The following is a 27,204-nucleotide window of genomic DNA, read 5'->3' as shown; positions in this document are numbered from 1 at the left end:
CTCTGTGCATTTAAATGTTTGAAACACACAGCTACCACAACTTTAAGAATGCACACAAATATCTATGGATGTTAAAAGTTACTATTATACTTATACTTAATAGGAAAGAAGGTATCCACAATCTGCAAGGCATGTTCTCATGTATTAACAAATATTTTATGCCATTAAAAATGTTTTCTATATGACAAAAGTTGATCATGTTTTCTAAACTTTTTGCTTGTGGGTGTAATAACTTTCACCTGTTGCATAAACAGCGATTATCCTACCTAAGGGAAGGCAACAGTTTATCCCCCTTTTCTACCCAAGGTAAAACTACCTTTATGATATAACCTATGCCTGCAATCTCAATGTTATGTTTAAAAGTCTTCCTCCCTTCTCCCCATCAAGTGTATTAGCAAATCTTGTTTTTTGTTCAATATCTCCAAAATACTACTTAATCCCCACTGCTAAAAATGTTGACCCAAGGTTTAGAGCTCTACACATGAAAGATAATTCAAAATGAAATAGGGTTTGAATTTAAAGAGGATTAACTATTCCTGATTAACTATGTGTGGAAATTCTTATTCCAGAATAAGAGTGCTTAATTCCAAATTAGCTTAATCGATTTTGGAATAAGAGTGTCCACAGATGGAGTTAACTATTCCTAATTAAACAGGATTAACTATTCCCTGTATAGACAAGCCTTTGTTCTTTCCTCCTTTGTTTACTGCCACTACTTCATCTTCTCTGACCTTCGAGTTCCACCTCACTTTAGTCTAGTTTATCCAAAATTTCATGACTATAAACATTTATCTACCTTACTGCTACAATGTCACTGCACTTCTCAAGTCTCTCATTGCTCAGCCTCCTTCCACCTCTCTCTCGTGCCTATCTCGAGGCAAGGTTTTTTGTTATTTTGCTCTTGCCTCTCATATACCCTTCGCTCAGTTAATTCTAAACTTTTTCTTGTTGCTTTTATCTCCTCCCTCCAAATCATGTTCTCGCGCATGCTGCTCCCTATACCTTGGGCAACGTCTTACTTCCACTGTACCAAGCAGCTTCACTCTCCTTCAATTTGCCTCTAAGATGCTAAATATTAAACCTTCTCTTTTGGCTCTGATGCTACCACACTAGCCTCCACTCAGGTACTTCCCCACGTACCACTCCTATTCTTATCCAGGATATGATTATATTTTAATGAGGCCATCATAATAAAGCACCCCCAAAAGATTTTCCCTGGTCTCCCTGTTTTATTATCACTTCGATTTTATTCATGTGTTGATATTTGTATGCATTTTATCTGTTATTTAATATTCATATTACAATCATTCCCACCGACCCCATCAGGATTGGCACTTCACTGTGCCAGGCTCTGTACATACAAAGACCCTGTCTGGGAGGGCTTACAATTTCAAAAAATTAGTGGAACTGATCAACAACTGGAAGTTCCATCCCAGGGGAAAAAACAGTTACTAATCTTTTGTAACTGTTGTTCTTCAAGATGTGTTGCTCATGCCCATTCTATTGTACGTGTGTGTGCTCGCCACATGCAGCATTGCTGGAAGTTTTCCCCTCAGTAGTATCTGTCGGGGACCGGCTCTGGCGCCCTTTGGAGTGGAACTTGTATGCACCGCTACAAAGGGCGCTGCTGGCTCCCCCATTCCTTCTTACTGGAACTCTGACAGAGGAGAAGGAGGGTGGGTCATGGAATGGACATGAGCAACACATCTCAAAGAACAGTTACAAAAGGTTAGTAACTGTTTTTTCTTCAAGCGATTGCTCATGACCATTCCATTGCAGGTGATTCCCAAGTAGTACGTCTTGAGGCAGGGACTAGTTCATGGACATGTCTATTGCAACACAGCTCTACCAAATCCAGTGTCATCTCTGGCTTGCTGGGTAATGGCGTAATGAGTCATGTACGTGTGTACCGAAGACCACGACACAGTCCTGAAGATGTCCTGGATAGGGACATGTGCTAGGAAAGCTGCCGAAGACACCTGTGTCCATGTTGAATGAGCCTTCACTATCGGTGGAAGCACAGCCCCTGCTATCTCATAGCAAGTACAGATGCAGGTGGTGATCCAGGTTGAAATCCTCTGAGAGGACAAAGGAAGGCCCTTCTTATCCTGTCAGTTACCGCAATAAAGAGCTGAGTCTATCTGCGGAAAGCCTTGGAGTGCTCCAAGTAGAAAGTCAGTGCATGCCTGACATCTAGAGTATGCAGATGCCTCTACTCATTTGTCGTATGAGGCTTTGGCTAGAACACCTGGAGGAAAAATATCCTGATTGACATGGAAGTGCAATGCCACCTTTGGCAGGAAGGTCAGATGGGGCTGCAGCTGAGCCTTGTCCTTATAGAACACCGTGTGCAGGGGCTCTGAAGTAAGGGCTCTAATCTCAGAGACTCATCTCACCGAGGTAATAGCTACAAGAATGTGACCTTCCACGACAGGTGGGAGGGAACAAGAAGCCATAGGCTCAAAGGGTGGGCCCATGAGCCTGGAGAGGACCAGGTCTCGGTCCCATTGGAGGACCAGGTCTTGGACCAGTGGAAAGAGTTTTCACGGCCTTTCAGGAACCTAATAGTCATCTCATGCGAGAATACTGATCTACCCTGGACGTGGTTCCACCCTCATATTGTCACCAGGAAAACCTTGATCGAAGAGAAGGCAAGGCCCTGGTGCTTTAAGTGAAGCAGGTAATCCAGAATGGACTGCAGAGACAACTGGGTTGGGGAGATACTCCACTCCAACACCCAGCAGGAGAAACACTTTGCCAGATAAGTTGCTCTGATAGTGGGCTCCCTCCTCTCCAAGAGGACCTGCTGTACCTGACTAGAGCAGGACTGTTCCTCTGGATTCAGCCACGCAGCATCAAAGCTGTGAGGTGGAGAGAGGCAAGGTTCGGGTGCAGGAGCCAACCGTGATCCTGTGACAGTAGCCCATGGGGCTGGGAAGTGGCCATGGGGCTGCTACAGCTAAGTCCATGAGCATGCTGAACCAATGCTGGCGAGGCCATGCCGAGGCGATCATAATGACCCGTGCTTTGTCCCTCTTGATTTCTAAGAGGACTTTACTGATGAGTGGAATGGGCAGGAAAGCATACATTTCCTGACCATAACAGGAGAAAGGCACTGGAAAGTGAGGCTCTGCTGATGCCTTGCAGAGAGCAGAACTGACGAAACTTTTTGTTCTGTCTGGTGGTGAACTGGTCCACACGGGGAGCTCCCCACTTCTGGAAGAGTGAAGGGATCACTCGTGATGAGAGAAGAAGGATCTGTGAGGTGATCTGCCAACATGTTCCGCATGCCGGGGAGGTACGAGGCTTCCAGATGGATTGTATGCTGAATGCAGAAGTCCCACAGACTGAGAGCCTCCTGGCACATAGTTGACAAATGAGCTCCCCACTGCCTGTTGACATAGAACATGGAGGCTGTGTTGTCCATCAACACCTGCATCACCCGACCAGACAGTTGGGGAAGGAACACTCCGGAAGACAGAGGAATGGCTCTGAGCTCCCTGACGTTTATATGTAACTCGAGTTTCTCTCGTGATCATAACCCCTGAGTCCACAGTATACTGAGATCTGCTTCCCAATCAAGGTCGGACACATCTGAAATCAGATAGACTGTGGGTCGCGGGCTCAGGAACAGCACACCTTCCAACATCAGAATCTGGTCAGACCACCACTGCAGGGAGGTAAGTACCCACAGTGGGATCATGAGGCGCTTGTCCAGGTGACGTCTGGCTGGTGAGTAGACCGACGCCAGCCACATCTGGGAGGGGAAACAGGCTGAGTCTTGCATGCTAGACAACGTACTTGCATGCCACCATGTGCCCCATAATCTGAGACAGACCCAGGCAGTGGTGAGCAGATGGGCAGTGATGCTGGCAATCAGATCTGACATTGCCGTGAATCTGGCCTCTGGCAGGAATGCTCTATCTCGGGTAAAGTTGAGTACCACTCTGATAAACTATATCCTTTGGACCGGGACCAACGTTGATTTTCATTCATTTATCAACAGGCCTAGAGCTTGACAAGTGGCTGGCAACGTCTCAACGCTGCACTGGACCTGGATCGGCCCTTGATGAGCCAGTCATCGACGTACAGGTAGATCTGGATACCCTGACATCTGAGGTAGGCCACCACCACCGACATGCACTTCGTAAACTCCCTTGTCACCATTGCTAGGCTAAAAGGGAGTCTGCAAATTGGTAGTGGGAAGTCCCAATGACGAAACTTAGGAACCATCTGTGTCCGTGAAGTATGTGAAAGTAAGCATCTTTCAGGTCGAGGGCGGAGTACCAGTCTCCTGGATCCAGGGAGACCATGCAGATCTTCAACTTCTTGAGATACTTGTTGAGGCTCCGCAGCTTGACGATGAGGCTTGGCCTTTGGGATAAAAACAAAGCGGGATTCAAACCCTTCCCCCCTCAAGCACAGAGGGACTCTGTCCACAGCTCCCACCCGCAGAAGGCACTGCACCTAATAAGCGAGCAGATGCTCACGAGAAGGGTCCCTGAAGAGGGATGGGGGAGGGGGCAATAGAAATAAACTGGAGGGTATACCTCCCTGCTGCTGTGCTGAGGACCCACTAATCTGATGTTATAGAGGCCCAGGCAGAGAGGAAGGAAGACAAGTGGTTGGAAAAAAGTAGGGGTGCTGAAAAGCCTCCGGCGCGGACGGCATCGTCAGGTGCCAAGTACCTCTGCTGCTTCTCAGGGTGGCAGGCAGATCTCAAAAAGGGCTCGACAACTCAACAGGTGCTGGAGTCTGGCCACCGGCTGGAGGGGAGGCGCTGCCCCGCGTGGGTCTTTGCTCTCCTCCAGCGCTCTCCTTCCCTTTATGGGACATAGAAGAACGCCCTCTCCCTGCCTTTCTTTGCTTTTTAGCCAGTACCAGGGATGGGGATTGGTGCCAGTTGGAGGCTGGTGCTGGCGGTGAACTCCGCACCAATGCTGTAGTGCTTGGAGCAGAGTCCGATCTAGCCAGCTCTGAGGCTGGTGCAAGGGCCGACTCCCTAAGGAGCGCTCTAATTCGAATGTCCTGCTCCTTTCTGATTCGCGGCTTGAAACTTTTACAAATGCAACACTTGTCACGTATGTGGGTCTCCCCCAAACACCTCAGACAGCTTCGGTAGGGATTACTGACTGCCATAGGTTTTCTGTAGTGGTCACAAGGCTTGAAGCCCGTGGATCGGGGCATGCCCTGTCCGTAGGCTAAGTCCCATAGGGTACTAACTAACTATTTCTAACTTATGCACTAAGGGAAATAATAAACTATACAAACTTTATAAGAACTATATACAAGAGATTCACAACTAGGCACAGTTGAGAAGGAAAGCATGCCAAGGCAAAGAGACGTTCCAGCACCATCACTGGTGGTAAGAAATAACTGAGGGAGGGGGAGCTGTCGGTGCCCCTTATACCAGTGCATATGCGCGCCACTCCAGAGGGAGCCAGAGCTGGTCCCCTACGGATACCACTGGGGGAAAAACTTCCGGGACTGTTGCATGTGGCAAGCCCACACACCACAATGCAATGGACATGAGCAATCACTCCAAGAAGTTTATATTTCAACATTTTAAATTTGACCTGAATCAGAACAAAAGTTAAAACATTGAAATTTTCACAGAATAAAATGTTGCAAAAAAATCTGATTTCAAAATGTTGGAACATTTTGATCAATATGGAACACTGCCGTTCGAGCATCAAAACACTGAGTTTGTGCTTAGTTTGGCTCTGAACTGCATTTGTCTGAGCTGCTGCAGTGCTTCACAGGAGTTGTAGTTCGGGGTCCTCATGTCCCCAATCTTCCCTATTAGCCAGGCTCCCTGGCCAGAATACATCTTCTGTGAAGTGCAATAGTGATGCAGCCAGAGGACAGACTGTGCTGCTTCATGGGATATGTAACTTAGTTAAGGAGCCCAACCCGCAATGGACAATGGAGACATGAAGCATCTGAAACACAAACTCCCATAAAGCACTGCAACAGCTTAGGCAGATGCAATTCAGTGTTGAACTGAACTGAGCTGAAATGAAATGTTTTGATTTGGTTCCACAAATCAAAGTATTTCCATTCAAGACAACCTGAGCCAAAACAAAATATTTTTATTGTTACTTTTGCCAAAATTTTATTTTCCCTACAGAAAATTTTGATTTTGTGGAAACTGTATTTTCCACAGAAAAAACAATGACAAAATCCCTAACTCTTAAAATTTGTTTGTGAATTCTTTGGGATAGGAACTTGGTCCTAAAGCTATAAAACATCATGCAAACTTACAGCACCATAAAATAATTAAATAGTCATACAGAAATAGAAAACATTTAATTTAAAGGTTTCAGAGTAGCAGCCGTGTTAGTCTGTATCAGCAACAAGAACAGGAGTTCTTGTGGCACCTTAGAGACTAACAAATTTATTAGAGCATAAGCTTTCGTGAGCTACAGCCCATTTCATTGGATGTATAGAATTAGTTAAGATGAGCGAATATCAGCAGGAGAAAAAAACTTTTATAGTGATAATCAAGATGGCCCATTTAGACAGTTGACAAGAAGGTGTGAGGATACTTAACTGAGGGAAATACCATTAATGGTACCAATAACTTGGGCTTGAATAGAGACTGGGAGTGGCTGGGTCATTACACATATTGAATCTATTTCCCTATGTTAAGTATCCTCACACCTTCTTGTCAACTCTCTAAATGGGCCATCTTGATTATCTCTAGAAAAGTTTTTTCCTCCTGATGATAATAGCTCATCTTAACTAATTAGCCTCTCACAGTTTGTATGGCAACTTCCAACTTATATGTATGTGTATATATCTTCTTACTATATGTTCCAGTCTATGCATCCGATGAAGTGGGCTGTAGCCCACAAAAGCTTATGCTCTAATAAATTTGTTCGTCTCTAAGGTACCACAAGTACTTCTGTTCTTTTTATTTAATTTAAAATTAGAGTATTTCATTTTTAAAAATTAGGCTGAGTGTAAATACTGTGCTGCTTTTAAATATATGACCAACACAATCACAGTACTTTTGTGATATCAAAGTATATTTGTATATTTTTTGTGCGTGCACACACACACACATATTACACTCACACACAGAAAGCACAGTAACAATACTGTTGGACTGGCAATTATAAAGTGCCCCTTGGCTGGCAATCAGATGTTTACAGGAAAACAAGCTACAAGATTCATAAGGTCAACAGAAGAGGTATATCTACAACTGGCTAAACTATGCTTGCGTCCATAAATCACTGGCAGCTAGCTGTGAGAGCAATTTTTCTGCAATCTAAAAAAATCCCTGAAACCGAAAATAAATTGTGTCTTAGAAGTAAACTGTGAGACTAATGACATTTTGGGCAAATACTAAATTCATGCTCCTGGAATATGGGAAAATATTACAAATGAAAATTTCTGGAAAGCTTTAACATTGTTCATATTTTCAGAGGGAGAAAAGACTAGGCAAAGGAACAAAACGTAACTAGTTTCTTGACAAAAGACCAAGTTTCCTAAAAAAAAAAGTTACATATAATGTCTGTCCTTAGTATGGATATGAAAAATATAGGTATACTTACATTTTACATTGCTGTCTGAACATTAAGTAATCCTCACAACACCATATAAACTAAGTTTTATTTTATTTTTACAGTTGATTAAGATTCTTGCAATATATAGTTATAAAGCACTTAATAATACCTCAAAGAATCCCTAATGCATATACCTAGTATATTACTGCTTGCAGTACTACTGTCTTTAATTACTAAGAAAACATAAAACCAGTTCTAAAAGGATGGTGAAGCAGGTGGTGTAGTTTAGATTCCATTGGCAATAAAATAGTTGTCCTCTCTGGGAAAGTGAGATTCCCATGTGTCACAAAGATTAATTGGAGTCAGACAAAGAGACAGGTTAAGATTTATTTGTTTAGTATATGAGATGCAATAAAAAAAATTAGGCCAAAATATTCAAAGATAGGCAGCTAAATAAGTGTTTTTTTTTCAGAGATGCTGAAGATAAATGCTATATAAATCAAAGGAAGCAGCAGCTTCTGAGCATCTCTTAAAACTGCCTGGACTTCATTTTTTTAGGTGCCTGAATATGGATTGAATTGTCTAACTCTAAGCTTCTACATTTGAAAATTTTGGCCTTATTCTTCATCATTTTTCCAGACATGAACACCTGGCAACAGCTTTAGTATAAGTCAAGCCAAATCTACAAATCATCTAGTATGTAGACTATTGAGGCAAGTAGTGTTTTGTAAATTACATAATCAACTTTAAGTAGCTGCCCTGAAAATCAATAACATCAGAAATAATCTAAAGTTACCTATAGCAGGGGTTCTCAAACTGGGGGTCGGGACCCCCCAGGTGGTCATGAGCTGTCAGCCTCCACCCCAAACCCTGCTTTGTGTCCAGCATTTATAATGATGTTAAAGTGTTTTTAATTTATTAGGGGGGTTGGACTCAGAGGCTTGCTATCTGAAAGGGGTCACCAGTAAAAAAAATTTGAGAATCACTGAGCTATGTTCTTTAAAAGTGCTTTGGTGAAACGAGGTCATAGCAGTGATTAAATACTACTACATACCATTAAGAATAATATTCTAAGGCAGATTTATTTGTACACTGAGTCATCTCAGAATATACTGATGGACTTTCAAAAAAGATTTTTCCACTGCAAGTATAATCCAAGAAATGTTTTGAGTTGAGATTTATTGTAAGGCTTTACAAGTGGCCTACTTCCCCCTAAGATCTCCCATCTCAATAATACTAATGTTTTGGGTAGTCCTAACATCAAAGAAGAAACACATGCGAGTATCAACTCTTTGGGGAAGGGACTACTACATCTTTTTCTAGAGATCCTAACACAATGGGCCAAAGTGCAACTGTGTCTGACCTCTGGGCACTACTGTAACACTACCCTTATCACTAGTAATAATGTACCACGACCTTCATGCATGAGTGTCTCCATCTGATGACCAACTGGACACACCGTTGTGAAATCATGTTCTCGAAAGCAATATAAAAGTGTCAGTTAAAACTCCTTATTTATTTTCTAATAATCAAGGAAAATTCGTTTTAGTCTTTACTACAAATTGCACTATTCAAATGGGTGTATTTAATTCCCACATACTATACATCAACAAATACTTTTCCCTTTCACTGTGATTTATGTACCCGGCAGTTAAGTTTTTGTAATTAGTTAGCAAGTTGTCAATGACTAATAATTTAGTAAGTACTATGTTTAAAAAAATGTGAAGTTCAAACATCCTCTAGTATTTAGTGCTAGTTCAGATAAATTAGTTATTTTCTAGATATTAAATTGTTACCTGAATATGAAAACATCTGAAAACATCAATGTTTTTCCACTAAAATGGCATAGCAAATAATATATAAAAAACACTGATATTGCACTGTCCACTTAAAAGTATTAGAGAAAATACACACAGACTACACCACTTGAAACAAACAAGAGTTGAAGCAGGCAAAACAGCTCCTTAACATGCTGGTATTTCTTCCTGCCTCCAAGACAGGCTGTCTAATGGTACTATGTACTTCAAATCCTTTTGCATAGGTTTTCCAATTGTAATTGCCATTTTAAGGCCTTTTTTCCCCCATAAAGTTTTAAGCCATGCAATGAGAACAAAGCCAATGGAGCTATTTCTGCCTGCCTACACTTCGGAACTCACCACATGTTCAACACTTTCTGGCAGCTATGCACAAAAAAAAAATAAGGGAAAAAAGAGAATCAGAACACCATACACCATGCAAAAGTTCTACAATTCTTCACGAGTCTTGTATTCAGTATAGTGATTTCAAAAGACAGTAAAATTTCTTACCAAGCTGTTAGCTAACATGTCAAAATCAAGTATGGATTTCACTACTGTAAAGTGAACAATTTGTGTTATGTTAACTTTAACTAATGGAGTCAACATTAAGGATAACAGATATTCTATTATTTAATTATTTGCAGCCCACATAATTAAAGCTCACAAATATTGAAGTATTTTGCCACTTCCTAGTACAAGTGTGCATGGTTCTTTTAATAAGTAACTAGGTAAATGAAATAGTGATTAGCTCAGTACTGTGGATCAAAACACTGGCTTTTAAACCTTAACAGATAAAACAATACATACTTTGTTTCATCCATTACTTCTACTTCTGTAGGGGCTGTGATAGGAGCATTCGAACGGCCTGCAGTTGGGTCATCTGTGTTCAATTCTCCATTTGTTGAGCTTACAACCTGCAATTACCAAAAGTATTTTAAGTCATGCAAGTGCACATATAGGATTCTGAAACTGCATAACATACTGAAAAATCCAGATTAGCGTTATTAATATATTACCATTTTAGATGCTCTCGTAACCATCATTCTTCTAATACAATTTACTAACTTTACTCCATGCACTCACTCTCCCTCAGCTACAGGAAAAGTGATCTACAAGACTGACTCCTTAAAAATGGCAGACTGAGGCTTTGTCTACATTTGCACTTTTGTCAGCAAAACTTTTGTTAGACAGGGTGGAAAAAACAAACCCCTGACTGACAGAAGTTTCACCGACAAAAGCACCAGTGTGGACAGCACTATGTCAGCTGGAGAGTGGTAAAGTCCATAGTGTAGACATAGCCTAAGTGCAGCACCCCAGATCCTCAGCTTTCTTTGATACAATCGCTAAGACAAAGCAAGAACATGATGATATTAAGGAAGAAACTGTTCTGGTCATCTGGCAAGAGAAGCAGGTAAGAGAAAAATCTTTTCCTCTTGGCTTTCTGGATGAGCAAGCTGGGTGCAGTGAATGAAGGGCCTCACCAGGTGACCTGCATTGAAGGCTGTGTGTTGGCAGGCATTCTACTGATTAGCAATTTAGGTCTGGAATGGGGCTAGTTAGAGTTTCGCCTCTGGTTCTCAAAAACAGAGCAAAAGGGTATTCAGGTGAGCCCAGAACTCCTGTGTCTAAGTTTTGTTTTCTTCATTGAGCATGAAATTCCCCCTTTACTCAGTACCAATTGCTTGTCATCCTCCGGAGCAATGGTTTTTGATATTTTCTACACTCTGACTTCATGCTACAACAAAAAAGAATTGCAGAACCTCCTTCCCATCTGGCCATAACGAAAGAAAGGTAGGCATGACAACCAAGGTTGACAACTCATTCTGTAGAACCCTTAATGCTGATGGAGCTCCCACTAACATATCCATCCCTTCTACCCTGGAACCAACATATCAGTTTTCACTGCTAGGTGCTTGAAAGGAGTTGTCTGGTTGGCTGGCAAGTGGTACTCAGTTTGCTTCGAGTTGTACATCCAACTCTTTAGTAGACTATGCACTCACATCTTTAGCCTTCCTTCCTAGTGTTTTCCTGGAGTGGGATTCAGCTGACTTGTGATTTGATCACCTGGGGAAGATGATAGGATTATGTATGGGGATTAGCTCATGCTGCTCATCCACAACATGTAATAGAAACACATATAGTTTACACGTCATCATCCAACTTTGGGGATATTATGTGATTTCAGAAACTGATGTAGACTTGTTGGATAAGATAACAATGCAGTGTAGGAATTTTACCAGATGTTCCTAAGGCCCGCCAGATTTAGTCTGAACTCTATTGCGTGGGCACCCACATAGCTCTTGCACCCTTCCTTGCATGACTGACGACAGATCTGGAAACACAGCAACCAAAGCAAGAATATGAACAAATCTGAAGAATTAATTACTTAATTTTACTCCTGGGGGAATTTGGCACCAAAAAATTAAGAATTCTGTGCACAATATTTTAAAATTCTGCAAAATTCTGAATATTTTATTTGTCAAAGTAAAATATAATCACAACAGTTTTAATTATTTGTGGTCATTTATTCAAAATACCTGTCAACAAGTATGTCTGTAACAATACAGACAACAAAGAAGATTCAGGAAATGTTTTTGACAAATAGATTCCTTACTAGGCATATGATTACAGAACTCTGAGTAACAATTCATTTAAGCTACAATACAGAACCGTATTTCCCGCACCCCTCAGAAGCAGTGCAAAGGGTTCAGGGAATCAAGGGTAATGGAGGAGCCGATGGAAAGAGAAGTAAACTGCTGGGAAGGAGCCTGGGTGTGAATTTGGAGGATTGTTGGGTATGGATGGGAAAAGTATGGAACAGATTTTTTTTTTTTGGGGGGGGGGGGGGGGGGAGCAGGAAGGGATTATTAGGGAACTTCCCCCATGCAGACCCTAGCTGACCCCTAGCCTCTCCCATTCAGTCAGGCACATCTGCCCCTGTCCCCACATGTTCCCGCATCCTCTGTCCATATGTCCCTCCACCCCCACTCAGACACCCACTCCCCCATCCCCATGTGGCCCTGCACCCTCGTCCCTATGTGACTCTGTACCTCCTCTCCCATCGCCACATCTCTGTGCCTCCACCCAGCCACTCCCCTGTCCCTATTTGTCCTTGTAACCCTCCCCCCATCCGCATGTGTCTCTGTGCCTCCTTCAGCCACCCTCTGTCCCGATGTAGCTCTGCATGCCCTCCCCCATCACCATGTGGCCCTGTACCTCCCCCCTCCCGGGGCCCTGTGACGCCACTCCCATTCAGCCCCTGCCCCAGTCAGTCCTCCTCCACTAGTCCTTATGAGCCCCTATCTGATCCCACAGCACTCCACAGTGTCTGTCTCCTCATAGCCCCTGTCTCCTGACCTGGCCTGACAGGCACTGCAAAGAAGGCAGGCTCTTTCTCTTCCCTAGATGGCTGGGAGCTGCTGCTGTGTTCTATCGCCACCACACTCTCTGGTGGGCAAAAGGTATAACTGCAGAAATTATTTTCTGCTGGGAACTGCTGCTGCTTGCGCCACAGTACCCTCTGGTGGGCAAAAGGCAGAATTGTAGCAACATTTCGGCAGCTTTTTTCTGTGCAAATAATTAAAAATATGCGTGGCTCATTAGTTATGCACACACGCAGTAGTGCAGAATTCCCCCAGGAGTATTATTTCCACAGCACCTATTGCCATGGCATATGGGCTTCTGACAACAAACATCAAGCATCCCATGTAGATGACTAAAGGGTGAAGGAGAATATTACGACTTTTCCTCAATAGTACATTCCTGAACTTTTTCCTTCAGTTTTTCCTCTTATACGCATCAATATCTTATATGGAAATGTTGTAATTTTTTAACTTTCACTGTATTGGCCAAGAACGCAGCTGTCTTGGAAGTGGGGTACAATTTTGAAAAAGGGAGATTTTGGTCTCACTTAGTCAAATGACTTTCTCCAAAGAAAGCTATCAGTCTAGAATCTGGGCTGCTGTTCCTCATCACCTTGTTATGGTTTGCTCCATTCCTAATTAGTTGCCCCACAGACTACTCTCCTACAAGCAGCCATCTGAGCTTCAGTCAAAGCTTCTTGAGCTTGGCACATGAACTCAGAAACCTGAGAACTCTGAAATTAACCACTGTATAAAAACTACAGGTATATTATAGAAAGAGAGAATAGTGATACTTGAAGTTGTCTAACATTTTTCATTATAACTAGTTGCTTGCGACTTTGTCAAACTTTTAACCATTTGGGACAAAAATTCCATGCTTGGGAATATCAGGCTTTTTTGTTTGTTTGTTTAAGCTTCAGCAAAAGTGGTTCAGCCATTTACAAGAACGAGGTTATTTTCCCTAAATGTAATGTAATACTTAGTAGTGGGAATTTGAAATTTGGCAAGGGAGCCACTTGGGGGTCAGAGGTGCCTTTTGTTGTCTTTGTGAAAATCCACCCACATTCGGTTTAATAAGCCTCTGAAAACTGAAGTTTGCACAGATTCAGTACAGGACTATTAAGAGTTTGGCAGCAAAATTCTCCTAAGAGTCCATCTGCCCTGTGTAATATTCCATGCTCAAAGAGTTGTGTGCCAAACAAATGAAAATGCTTCATCTCCCCAATGTATTCTCCAGAACTGCAAACTGCTCCTCCAACTGAGGGAGCCACTGTGCCACTGGAAAGAAGGCAGGAAGAGAGTCTCTCCTGTGCTCTTTAATGCCTTCTTGCAGCTACCCAGGCAGCATGGAGAAGAATGAAGTTCTTGATTGGAATGTGGACAGGTAAGGAGCAGATGGGGGGTAGGGGTAGGGTGAATGCAACAGAAGCAGACAGAGACATAAGAAGAGGGGAATAAGGATAAGAGGGGGGAAAGGCAGCATAGAGAAAAGCTGCAGAAAGGGGGAATATGAGCTATAGGTGAAAGGGACAGATGGCTCAGTAACTACTGGAGTACGCAGACATCTAGAACATAAAACTAAACCTAAGATTCCCAGGTTCTAATATTGCTCTGGTGTTTGGAAATATTTGTGAAGCCTACTTACAAAATGTCTCTTTTCTCCTAGTGACTGGCCCACATACCAGTCAGACAACCTCTGACCGCTTTTAGTCACTCCTTCAAGTAATGGGTCTATACTGTGGATCTAATGTTGCCAACCACGGTGATGGTTCATGTGGGGATCATGTTTTTTCAGTTTGCTTTTTTAAAAAAATATATTAAAAAAACTATGTTACAGTATGTTAATTTTGCAAAACCAAGCACTTCAAAGTTAGGAAATGGCAACGATAAGGATGCCTCTGCAATTTTTATATGCTTCCCTTATGTGTATGCATTATCATACAGTCTATAATTAAATAATTATATATTATTTTTCATAGGACCCTGCCTCATTCAGTGCACGGAGTAGAGTGTGCAGTGGGAATGAATACGGTTATGTATTGAATGAGAAGGCTATTGTCTGTAGGAGCCTCTGCTTCATTTAATGCAGAAGAAAGGTGTGTAGAAAACGAAGCCAGGGACTGCAGAAACTTGTGCCTTAATTTCTGGTTAAGGCAGCTGCATGCCATCCTGGAGAACTGGATTTTATCCCTGCCTCTTCCACACAGTTCCTGTGTGATGCTGAGCAAGTCACTTAAACCAAACTTGTCACAGGTGGCCACTGTATTCCCCATTTTCTGGCAGCCTAACTTGAGATATCTGGGGATTGCAGATGTGTTGTTACACTCAACTACAATTGAAGTCTATGTTATAAAACACCAGACTACTCTGAAAAAAAATCAAATCTTCAAAAAATTAGGTATCTCAAACCCGGCACCCCAAATGAGTGGACACTTGGAAGATTTTGACCTTAATATCTGTGCTTCAACTTCCCACCTGTAAACTGGGGATATTAATAAATAATAATAATAATAGTAATAGGGTGAAAGCTCTTTATTGTTACAGTGATGAACATCACATAAAGGCCCAGGAGGAAACTAATAATTCTGTATTCTGCACAAAGTTTGGAAGTGTGTGTTAAATAGGGCACAGAGCATATTGAACAATGAGGATAAAATAAAATATTGAACAGCTACCCAATCAGTGAACACCATCCATCCTGTGCACTGAATGTAGCAGGGGTCCTACTGGGAAAAAAACAAGTATGTAATCATGGAATTAAAGACTTTTGCTAAGAGATAGCAAAGGTGTACATCACGTCACTTCCTCTTTCTAGAGACTGAAAAATCAAGAAGCTTGACATTCTGGGTAGTTACAAACAGATTTGATGTCAGTTTATCTGAATACTTGCAAGAATCTCTTTGGCTTAGTTCCCATTTCCCTGGGACATGAGACTAATGGCTCAGCCAGTCCTTTGGAATACTGAACAACCTGACCAGGTCAGTAGCACCTGAGATCTCTGAAGTGATTTTCATGCTAACCTGTCACCCTGCAAGTGGATTGTATTGCCTGAACAATCAGCCCTGATTTGTTACATGTGACCTGAAGATCAGGAGGACCAATCTCACTGTCTACAGCTTGAAGAGTAAAGGACAAGGGCTGACTCTCGGATGGATCAAGATCCTTGGGCTGAGACAGAACATAGAGCTAACAACCTGCTGGACTCGCATCTATGTTGACAGTGAACTTGAGGAAAGACACCCCTCTGAAGAGATGTGTAGTGGTCCTTCCACAACACAAGTGCTGGACTTCCAGAATTAGTATGATTTTGGCCTAAAGCTTTCCCTCAAGTAGGGTCCACAAAACCAAAAGAAGCAGAATCAAGGAACAAGTGGATTTTCTAGCCCATGGGACCACATCTATGAATGACGACAATGCCCAGCATGTGCTAAATCCATTTGACTTCCTGATCTGAGCTGCTAAGATAACTACCTTGTTAACTGCCTTGTTTTGGAGAAAAGTGTTAAGATGTGAGATTCTGGTAGCCAACAAGGCCAAAGGATAAAATTAGGTTTGAAAATGCTCAACCCAACATTTTTTAATGTAATTATATGATGAGTATATGCAGGCAGGCAACTTTTAGATGGAGAGAAGTAAATTTCTAGGTTCCACTGTTGCTATCACTTGTCTACTTTTAATTTTCTGTAGGCAACAAAGTAATTCAGCCTTTGGGATATCAGGACCAAAATTAGACATATCTCCTTTATCTCTTTAGCAAAGCAAACAGAGTTGACCTTCTCAAAGCATTCCCGCTCTAGCACTCAAAACAACTTTGAAAGCCAGAAAATTACAGACTGCCCCACTTCTTCCTGCTTTTCTGACTGATAAGATATGGAGACAGGAAAAATCTGGGGGAACGCAGACAAAACATCCTGGTGAAACATCAAAGAATACTTGGTAGTGCTTTTGATCTGCTCTACTTTGCCAGCAGAAAAACACAGCTTAGTGCCCAGAAAAAAGGAGGAAAAAGGAAGGCTTGCTTCCATGGCATCAAAAACTCTCTACTGGCTGGTTTATGCCAACTTGGACCTGTTCTTAGGTGCTCATGCCTGGCAGGGTCTCCAGAATCCCTGGTAGCAGTATTTAACAAAGAACCCGGCAGGGCCTGAACAACACTAATGAGCAAAGGAGGATTTCTTGTGCTCCAGCACAATGTTCTTTCCCACTTGAAGCCCCTCAAGAGTTTGATCAAAGGCCTCCTGAAAAAATTCTCATCTTTCAGGTATCGCAATGATCCCGTTCTTGAGAATTTGACAAAGAGAGTACACTGACCTAAAGCAGGGAAAGCATGCAACTTTTTCAAGGATTCCCCAACAATTTCCTTGTTGTACTTGTGGAAAGGGAGCAGGCACATAGCTACTTCTGAGACCAGAATAGCCTCTTTTGTGATTATTTTCTTGAGAATCTTCCCCAGACCAAATTCAGGAGAGTGGGACTTGCTCCAGAAGCAGGAGAAGGTCCTTACCTTCCAAAGGAGCATGTCATTTTTAGAACTATCTAGGATGCTCTGGCATGGTTTTGAGGCAGGGAATGGACTCTCTCTCTGGAGCTCTCACTAATCTTAAACTTTCCAGCAAGATTTTTGATTTGACCATGAACTAGCAGACTGTGATTGAGAATGCACATCACAGGCAGGAGGGACTCTGATGGTTGCCAAACGCGTTGCAACCAGCTATTGGTTGAAGGTAACTGAAGCAATGTAACAAGGCCAGATTTCAGACTGGTGGGCTCCTTACAGCCTTTTTTTTTTTTTTTTTTAAGTCATCATAAAGACCTACCTAATGGGAAAAGTCTGCATCTAGGCCAAGAGCTCCTTAGTTCGGATACCTGTGCTGGTACTGACTTCTTCTGTGGACTTACACAAACCACAAGTACTCTGACTCAGTTTTCCCATCAGTCCCAAAACAACTTATGGCACTGATATGTCCCAGGAAGTTAATGTCTATAAAATACTTTAAAATAAATAAATAAATAAAAACATAAAAAAGCAGGAGCACATTAGGACAGATTTTAGGATCTGTCCAAACTCTACATATCACAGCTTGGTGGAGCAGGAGAAGTGATATGATATAAAGTTAACGTTTGCATTTTCCTGATCCTGGGGCAGTTCTGTGCTGGGTTGGTCCTCCAAGTTATACTGGCTTGCTAATGGCCCCAGGGACCAGCACAGTATAAGGGGTCACCTGGCACTGCTCAATATGCCAACATCAGAGATGACGAGTAGTATAGGAGTTTTCATGATTGCTCTATGCTACTGGAGGATGCCTTCTGCACTGCAGTGATCCTCTCAGGGCTTGATACACCAAAAGTATGCAGCCAGAACCTCTTGGAGCTGAGGGTACAAAGTGACTGCACCACAGAGGATCAAACCCTTTAGGTGGAAATACTACTCAATAACTATATACAGAAATCTAACCCACTGCAGGTTGATATCACTACTCCATTTATAAAGAAGTCCAATGGTTTTCCTGAATAATCTGCATAAAAAACAGCACAATCATTTATTTATTTTAGAAAATTAGGATACCTCTGTACCCATAAACATGGATATGCATGTTGCAGCTTGATGTATTCCAGCAAAACATTAAAGAAAAGACTTTCACCAAAACCTTAAAGTAAGATTTGAAATCAAATGTGGTGTGGAGATGGATAGCTAAAATGAACTCAAACTATTCCCCTATAAGTAAAAATGGGTCACTGTCTTCCAGATATCCCCACTTATGAAACTCCTATAAGATATGATACATGGTCCAAGCTAAGCATTTAATACCCTGGCAACATCTCATCCCTGTCCTTAATTTAGATCAAAATTCTTCAAAATGAATCTATTTCTGCATTATGAAGAGTCTTAATTCAAAATAAAAGTATATAATGGCGGCACAAACATCTGTGATTAGATGGTGCTGGTTTTCCTCTAACCTATGCAGCTAGGTATGGCCTAATATTACCAGAACTAAGACATGAAGAGAACTTTTTAGAGCTGTATTGCTGTAAAAGATTGACAGAGGGTTAAATGACTTAGGGTTTACTACAGCTTTGTAAGATATTCAAACATTGCAGCTCTGTGAATCCTCACAATAACACTTACGCAACTATTAAAACTCACATCAGACAGTTTTCAAGTTTTAATCTCCATGTTCTGCATAGATTTTACACATTAGAGGACACTGGAGCAAATTAATGAGCTACTTAATAAGCATAATCATCATGTACATAATCATAACATTAGGCTAAAGCACTGACTCCTCTAGATTTCCACCAAACTTCCATTGCCCCCCTACAATGAATGAGAGATCAAGTTTAGTCCTGAATACTGATCCTCCAAATGGCAGCACATCTTCAGGCAGCATTATTCTTTCATTTTACTATACAGTTTATAACATTTTTAATTTGAGATGTTCTAAGTTTATGGAAAAAAGCCTCTCAAAACCATTGACAGATTTTTATGTTCAACACCCCAACAAACAATTATGAAAGACAGGGAAACATACTTAGCAAGCAATCCCTTAAGAAAGTTAAGTTCCCTTAATAAGAAACACTGCATTCTCCTATCTAAAAAGTTCATTACTGAAGTCAGTCTATATACCTGAGCAATTCATTAGTGGCATCATAGCTCATTATGTCTCACTTCAAACACACATCAATGCAAAACTGGTTCTGTGATCCAAGGAGACAAGGTAATAATTCATGTAGAAGCTTTTGAATTTGTAAAAGTCTGGGCACTACAGCTAACATGCTAATAGCTCCCCCCCTTGAAATATTAGCATCTTGCAACTGAGAAAATATTTATTCTTATTATATTAGTTATATAAACTTTCAAAAATGTTTTTACTCCCTGAACTCTTTCCAGACCTTCCAAATTTCAGACTCTTGAATCCAATCTTTTATCCCAGTTTCTTTTTAGTGGTTATCATAGCGAAAAAATGGGGAAGAAAGAGAAGGGAGGGAACCTTTTCTCCTCTGCATTCTCTTCGAAGTGGAGCCTGTACTAAAATACTAGGGAAAACAGGAGCAGATTTTGAAGCTCTGCAAAACAACGTTGGTTGGAAGAATATTCTGAAAGTATAATTCGGCAGGCCAAAAAAGAATTGGAAGATCAACTAGCAAAAGATTCAAAAATTAACAGCAAAAAATATTTTTAAGTACATAACAAGCAGGAAGCCTACCAATCAGTGTGTCTATTGGACAATCGAGGTGCTAAACAAGCACTCAAGGAAGACAAGATTGTTGTGGAGAGGCTAAATGAACTCTCTGCATTGGTCTTCACTGCAGAAGATGTGAGGGAGATTCCCATACCTGAGCCATTCTTTTTAGGTGACAAATCGGAGGATCTCTCCCAGATTGAGGTGCCAATTGTGGAGGTATTAGGATAAACTAAACTGTAATAAGTCACACGGACCAGATGGTATTCACCCAAGAGTTCTGAAGGAACTCAACTATGACATTGCAAAACTACTAACTGTGGTATGTAATCTATCACTTAAACCAGCTTCTGTACAAAATGACTAGAGGATAGCTAAGAGGATAGCTAACGTGACACCATTTTTTCTTTTTAAAAGTCTCCAGAGGTGACCCTGGTAATTACAGCCCAGTAAGCCTAACTTCAGTATCAGGCAAACTAGCTGAAACTATAGTAAAGAACAGAATTATCAGACACACAGAAGAACATGATTTGTTGGGGAAGAGTCAACACGGCTTTTGTAAAGGAAAATCATGCCTCACTAATCTATTAAAATGCTTTGAGGGGGTCAACAAACATGTGGACAAGGGTGATCCAGTTAATACAATGTACTTGGATTTTCAGAAAGGGACCTTGGAGCCTTTGTGGCTAGTTCTCTCAAAACAGCAGCAGTCAAAAAAAGCTAACAATGTTAGGAACCTTTGGGAAAGAGATAGGTAATAATACAGAAAATATCCTAATGCCACTATATAAATTCATGGCATGCCCACATTTGTAATACTGCACACAGTTCTGGTCCCCCCATCTTTAAAAAGATACATTAGAAATGGAAAAGGTACAGAGAAGGGCAACAAAATAGGTATATGGAACAGCTTCCATACGAGGAGAGTTTAAAAGACTGGGACTATTCAGACTGGAAAAAAAAAAGATGACTAAGGGGGGAGAATATGATATAGGTCTACAAAATCATGTTGTGGAGTAAGTGAAGTGTTATTTACCCCTTCACAAAACACAAGAACCAGGGGAGTCACACAATGAAAGTAACAGGCAGCAGGTTTGAAACAAACAGAAAGAAGTACTTCACACAAGCACAGTCAACTTGCGGAACTCATTGCCAGGAGATGTTGTGAAGGCCAGGTCCATCAATTGTTATTAGTCAAGATGGTCAGGGATGCAACCCCATGCGCCGGGTGTCCATAGGCCTCTAACTGCCAGATGCTGGGACAACAGGGGATGGATCACTTGATTATTACCTATTCTGTTCGTTCCCTTTAAAGCACTGGGCACTGGCCATTGTTGGGAGACAGGATACTGGGTTAGATGGACCATTGGTATGATGCAGTGTGGCCATTCTTATGTTCTTACATGTAATGAAATTCCAGCAGTAAGAAGCAGATCTTTTGGCTAACTGGACACAATGAATCCTTAACAAAAAAATCATGAACAGCTTAATAAGGTCTTTACAAGTGCATTTAGTGTTAGTAATCCAAGAAGAGAAGGAAACAATCAATGAGTTATTCAGCTGACATTTTCGGGAACCGACACAAACTTTTATGAAGCAAGGACGTAGGAGGTTAACTAATGAATTGAAGCAATGTACAGTAGGTTGCTTTCCACTAATGAAGTTATAAAGAAGAAGAAAACAGACTGTCACAGATTCAGCCTTTTTCACATATACTGGTGGAGGAATGACTGGATTATTTCAGAGAAGCGAAGGATTTTTCCTTCATAGATCAAATTACTAGCTGACTTTAATGTGAAGTGATGCTACAAAGTAAGACTAAACAACAAAAATATATTAATTTCCCTAGCTAGCACGTCCAAAAGGTTTTTGGGTTCTTTAAGAAATACAAAACCATAATCATAATTAATGGGTAGACTTGCCCAAACCCTTTAGTACATCTAACGTTATTTTTGTTTTCAAACTCCCTGTTTCTTACACGGAAATTACATATAAAAAGTTGACTTTACAATAGTATTTGGAGTGTACATATATGCACTCATGTTGTATACACACCTACGTAAAAACTTCTTTAAAGCACACACGTAGGACCAATGAACTTTCAGTGTTACCTAATATTAATGGGATCACAGTGGGATGTTGTGTGGCCGAGACGTAACCTACAGTAATGAATCAGGAATCTCAAAGGAACAGAGAAGTTGCTTACTGCACTTGGCACTCTTATGTGAACTAAAATGAAGATTTTCTGCAGACAGAATATAGCAACCTACATTTAAACTGATGATTCAACACACAGCTGATTTAAAGTATCAATGCTGATTCATTAATTTACTTTCCTGCTAACATTTAGCTGTCATCTTTCACTATGCAGAAAAATTTTATTTCAGATTAAGTTAGGGATGCAGCAAAAAAGCTATAGTTCATAGAATTCTTGCTGGCTGCATGCTCCTGTTTTTAAAAAAAATTGAAATAACAATTAAAAATTCTCTATCATTAGATATTCTGGAGAAGAAAAATTTCTTGCAATATGAAAAACTATTACCTACCTTTCATAACTATTGTTCTTTGAGATGTGTTGCTCATGTCCATTCCATTCTTGGTGTGTGCACGCCACGTGCACAGTTGTCAGAGACTTCTGCCTTAACGGTATCCATAGGGTCGACTGTGGCGCCCTCTGGAGTGCTGCGCTCATGCATTTGTAAATCAGGCGCCACCGGCCCTATGCCCTCTCAGTTCCTTCTTGCCGGCAACTCCAACTGAGGGATAGGAGGGCGGGTAATGGAATAGACATGAGCAACACATCTCAAAGAACAACAGTTATGATTGCAGACTGTGAGATTCTATGTCCATACCTGTATGTGTATGTGCAGCAGGGCAGGATGAGGGAGCCCAGGCTGGTGGAATGGACAGGCTCAGTGGATCCCCAGCACAACAGATGGCACCCCAGAAGGGGGGCCCAACCCATCACAAGTACGTTAAACCAAGTGTCTGATTGCTCCACCATCTATTCCACCTCTAGGCCTAAGTTATGGCCATCCTTTGGAGCAGGGCTTGGTGCTTCTTAAAATCGTCCGGTGGGCTAGCACGAGAGGGTCCCACCACAGCCTCATCTGAACTGGGAGAGGGCCTAGGGCATCATTCACCATGGGGGAAGAGGGTCTCATGGTGGGCACCGGCCCTTCCACCCACCACGGCGTCCATCTGCACTTTGCGTACCGAGCCCGGTGATGTCTGATACTTGTCTGAAGCGGGGATCGACGACTGGTGTGAAAGGGGCATCGGCATAACCACTGGCCTGCTGCCAGGATGGCATCACAGAGATGGACGCAGCCTCAGGAGCCCAGTCACCATGGTGCTGTCTTGGTGAGGGGCTGAACTCCCTCTTCGTGCTGGAGGGATCCCGCCTCCAGTGACCACGGCGGGACCATCAACGCCCGAGTCTGGAGGCTAACTGTCACTGTGGGTGAACAGTCCCTTGAAAAGGTGGATCAGTGCCGGGAGCAGGGGGAACAGCACAGTGTTTGGGAATGTTTCCATGATCTAGATGATGGCGATTGACATCGTGGAAAGGGTCAGCGGGAGGAAGACCAGTGCCAATCATACAGTGACCAATGCCTCCCTCTGGGTGAATCTCGACGAGAGGGCAGAGACCAGAAGCGCAGTGCCTGCGAACTAAGGCGACCTATGCTGATGCAGAAACCAGGGGTGGGGTGACAAATTGCTCTGCCTTGGTTCCAGAGACCAGCGGCGTCCACTCGCCTTCTGGGAAGATTTCACAGATGGCTTGCCCTCGTAGGGAGCCTTTGCTGGGTCCATCGCAGCACGCAGTGCTGGCTGTGCTGCGAGAATCTTTTACTCTCTAGGCACTGTGAAGGCATTGACTCTGACATAAGTCTGGGTCCCCTACTGCTCCCTGGAGTTGGTGATGGATCCCTTGGGGGGTGTGGAGGAGTTGGGGAGGGGTAGGAGGTCCCCTAGGGGATGTGTCCCCATGTGGCCCTGGGGTGGACGGGCAGCCTAAACAAGGTCCTTTCCTGCTGCCCCTTGGTCCTTCTTGCTCAGTGCCGCGTCCCACTTTTTCGAATTCTTTTTGGGCGCTGGTGAAGGGGAATAGTGCTGGGTAGAGCCCGGCGCCAGCTCCGAGGCCGGCTGGGGGGTAGCCTCCAAGAGGAGGGCTCTCAAATGGATGTTGCGCTCCTTCTGTGTCCTAGGATGAAAGTTCTTACAGATGCAACACTTTTCTTTTACATGAGATTGCCCTAAGCACTTCAGACAGCTGCCATGGGGGTCACTAACAGGAACAGGCCTATTACAGTCAGTGCAGGGCTTAAAACCTAGAGACTGGGGCATGCCCTGCCTGGGGCAAAGTCCTTGCCAGGACCCTAAATTACTAACTACAGTAAACAAAACTATTTACAGTTGCAATACATGAAGTGAAGAAAGGAAACCGCTGACCACTTGCAGGTGGTAAGAAGGATCATGAGCGCTGCACTCCAGAGGGCACCACAGCCGATTACGGATATCGCGAAGGCAAAAGTCTCCGACAACTGTGCAAATGGGTGCGCACATACCTAGAATGGAACCGACATGAGCAAGCATTCGAAGAACCACCTAACGTTTTTCAGTATTTAACTGTTTTTTTAAAAATTAAGGTGAGCTTCCTTCAAATTTCAACCTTTTTGGTTTGTTCTTTTTTTGAGGACTTAGAGAGTTATCTGAAAATTCTGAATTTGCTTTGCTTAAACAGTAACAAAGTTATAGTTTACTGAACTCTCAAGTATTCCAGGGCAAAACAGAAATCATATTTGACACTAAGTTATTCAGTATAATGGTACAAAACGTTTCCCACCATTTCAATAAGATGTCTAGCATATTAACACATGAACTTAATTCAATCTCCAATAAAGTGGAAACAAGAGCAGTCGGCCACTGAATAGCAACAATCCTATGGCTAAAGCAAATATGTAAATATATTTCAGCAGCAAGAAAGAAGCCAAAAGTATATATCTGAATTCACAGCTACGTACGGAGAGACTTGTATTAGTTTATCCAACATTCACTTTGTTAAGTCCTAGTTATTACAGAATTCCTCTGTAAATATATTTTGTACACAAAAAACACACCACCACAATTCGTTCCAATTCTTTGCCATCTCAGAGGTACCAAGAATAAAAATGAGTCATGAAGAGTGAACTAGTTTAGAGGTGGTCCTCTAAAATGCACAAGGTAATTTGACAGAGTACGAAGTGCATATAAGGGTAAATCTTTTCCCACCACTGCTCCTATAGCACTTCACAGAGCAAGAAATACAATTTAAAGAAATACTGTACAACTTAATTGAACCCTTTATAGCTTCTGTCATACCACATACAACCTGACGGCTTTGTCACACAAGACACTCAAGAAAATTAGGACAAGTCAGCTAAAGGTGTGACGTTAAAATGCATTAAACAACTGCATGGATACTCTCATTCCACAGGGGATTAAACTGAAGCAAAGCATAGCCAATTTTCTTCTGAATGAGAGTATCCACACAAGGGTTTAAAGCATTTTAACTCCAAACCTTTGGTTAACTCCTCAATTTTTTTTCACTGTAGATAGGCCTTAAAAGTACTATAGCTAATTGTTCAAAGGAATCTAGGCTACAGTACTAGACTAGCCAATGCCCCAACATATTGGCAAAATTTGATTTAAAAAATTCAGTTATAACTGAAAGATATACATCACAACACTTATTCACAATATCAAACTCTACTGTAAGAAAAATAATTAGCATATTACATTATTTCATAGTATCTGCTACTAACAAACATTACTAATCCTTTGCCACTATGTTACAAAAACAATCAATAACTCAATAGGTGTGCAGTTATCTCCTATACCAGAGATTCTCAACCTTTTTGTTTTTGAGGCCCCCCCCAACATGCTATAAAAACTCCATGGCCCACCTGTGCCACAGTAACCGGTTTTCTGCATATAAAAGCCAGGGCCTGTGTTGGGGGTAGCAATCAGGTCAATTGCCTGGTGCCCCATGCCACAGGGCCCCCATGAAGCTACATTGTTCAGGCTTCAGCCCCGGGTGGTGGGCCTCAGGGACCTGGGCTTCAGCCCTATGCGGTGAGGCTTCGGCTTTCTGCCCTAGGCCCCAGCAAGTCTAATGCTGGGCCTGTTTCGAGGCCCTGCTGAAACTTGCTCGAGGCCATCTATGGGGCCCTGGACCCCTGGTTGAGAACTACTGTCCTATACAACATCTAACTTTAAAAGCAATGGGATGATTTAATACTATAGTTTTGCTTTTAAACTAAGCTTTTTGCAGGAATTTAACTTTGCTGCCAGGTTACCTAAAAGGTCTGTACTCTCGTAATTTCTGTTTTCCACTATTAAAGAATTAAATCAATATCTGCTATTGTTCTGTACCTACAGGACACACCGTCACCATTTCCTAAAAAATACTTTCTTTTAAAGGTAAATACTGAATTTGCCCTGTAGCTTTAAATGGACCAAAACGTTAAGATAAATTAAAAACTGCTCTTGGGATGGTCATGTTTTTGGGTTAGAAAAAGCAAAGTACTGAAATTTTTCTCAGTAAATGCTGGGATTGTTGAAGTAATTATTTTGAATAAAGTACTGAATGCGCCATAAACTAAATGCACCAGAACTAGATAAATTCAAGGAGGATAGGTCTGTCAATGGCTATTAGCCAGGATGGGCAGGGATGGTGTCCCTAGCTTCTGTTTGCCAGAAGCTCGGAATGGGTGACAGGGATTGGATCACTTGATCATTTCCTGTTCTGTTCATTCCCTGTTCATTCCCTCTGGCACTGGCCACTGTCAGAAGACAGGATACTGGGCTAGACGGACCTTTGGTCTAACCCAGTATGGTCGTTCTTATGTTCATAAACTATTTGAAGTGTTCCACTGATATGTTAAACACAGATAGAAATATTTCTTAATTTAGCCAGAAGGTACTTAAGAAATCTCAATTTTATCCAGTTTAATCTCAAATCCAATGCTAATTGCACATTCTAATATGGTTCAAGGAGGCAAATCAACTACTCTCCTTTTTTATTTTATTGATTTGAAAGAGTTGCTGTGATCAGAACACTGGTCTGATAGTCAAACTGCTTGTTACTAGTAAGCTAAATAAGAATTAATTATTTTTATAAAAAGGTTTAGAGCAACCAACTCTTTGATTAGTTGCAATATTCACTTTATTTTATTCAGTTACTTTATTCTACACAAACAAGAGCTTTTCAAGCATCAGTTTAGAATTTTGCAATTTAATTCAAGACTCAGATTTTTTAAAAGATGCAAAAAACTTATTGTACAGAATTAACAGGGTGAAGTATGCAATT

At 41.9% G+C, this 27,204-nt stretch overlaps 1 protein-coding gene across 5 annotated transcripts in view; it reads right to left on the bottom strand.

Annotated features, from left to right (window-relative positions):
• CSNK1G3 (casein kinase 1 gamma 3) overlaps positions 1 to 27,204 on the bottom strand; it is a 157,889-nt gene that overhangs the window by 6,761 nt on the left and 123,924 nt on the right. For 4 of the 5 annotated variants that reach the window (XM_077817379.1, XM_077817380.1, XM_077817382.1 and 1 more), the window contains 2 exons: positions 10,115 to 10,221; positions 9,668 to 9,691 (listed from right to left, as the gene is read on the bottom strand). In XM_077817379.1, coding sequence (XP_077673505.1) covers positions 9,668 to 9,691; positions 10,115 to 10,221 — 131 coding nt within the window. The remainder of the gene's footprint in view (positions 1 to 9,667; positions 9,692 to 10,114; positions 10,222 to 27,204) is intronic. The other variant, XM_077817381.1, reaches the window with a different exon arrangement.

The sequence above is a fragment of the Eretmochelys imbricata genome, chromosome 5 (assembly GCF_965152235.1).
Source record: "Eretmochelys imbricata isolate rEreImb1 chromosome 5, rEreImb1.hap1, whole genome shotgun sequence".
NCBI lineage: Eukaryota > Metazoa > Chordata > Testudines > Cheloniidae > Eretmochelys > Eretmochelys imbricata.
Note: the sequence above shows the minus strand (reverse complement) of the source record. Positions and strands in the feature narration are given on the sequence as shown.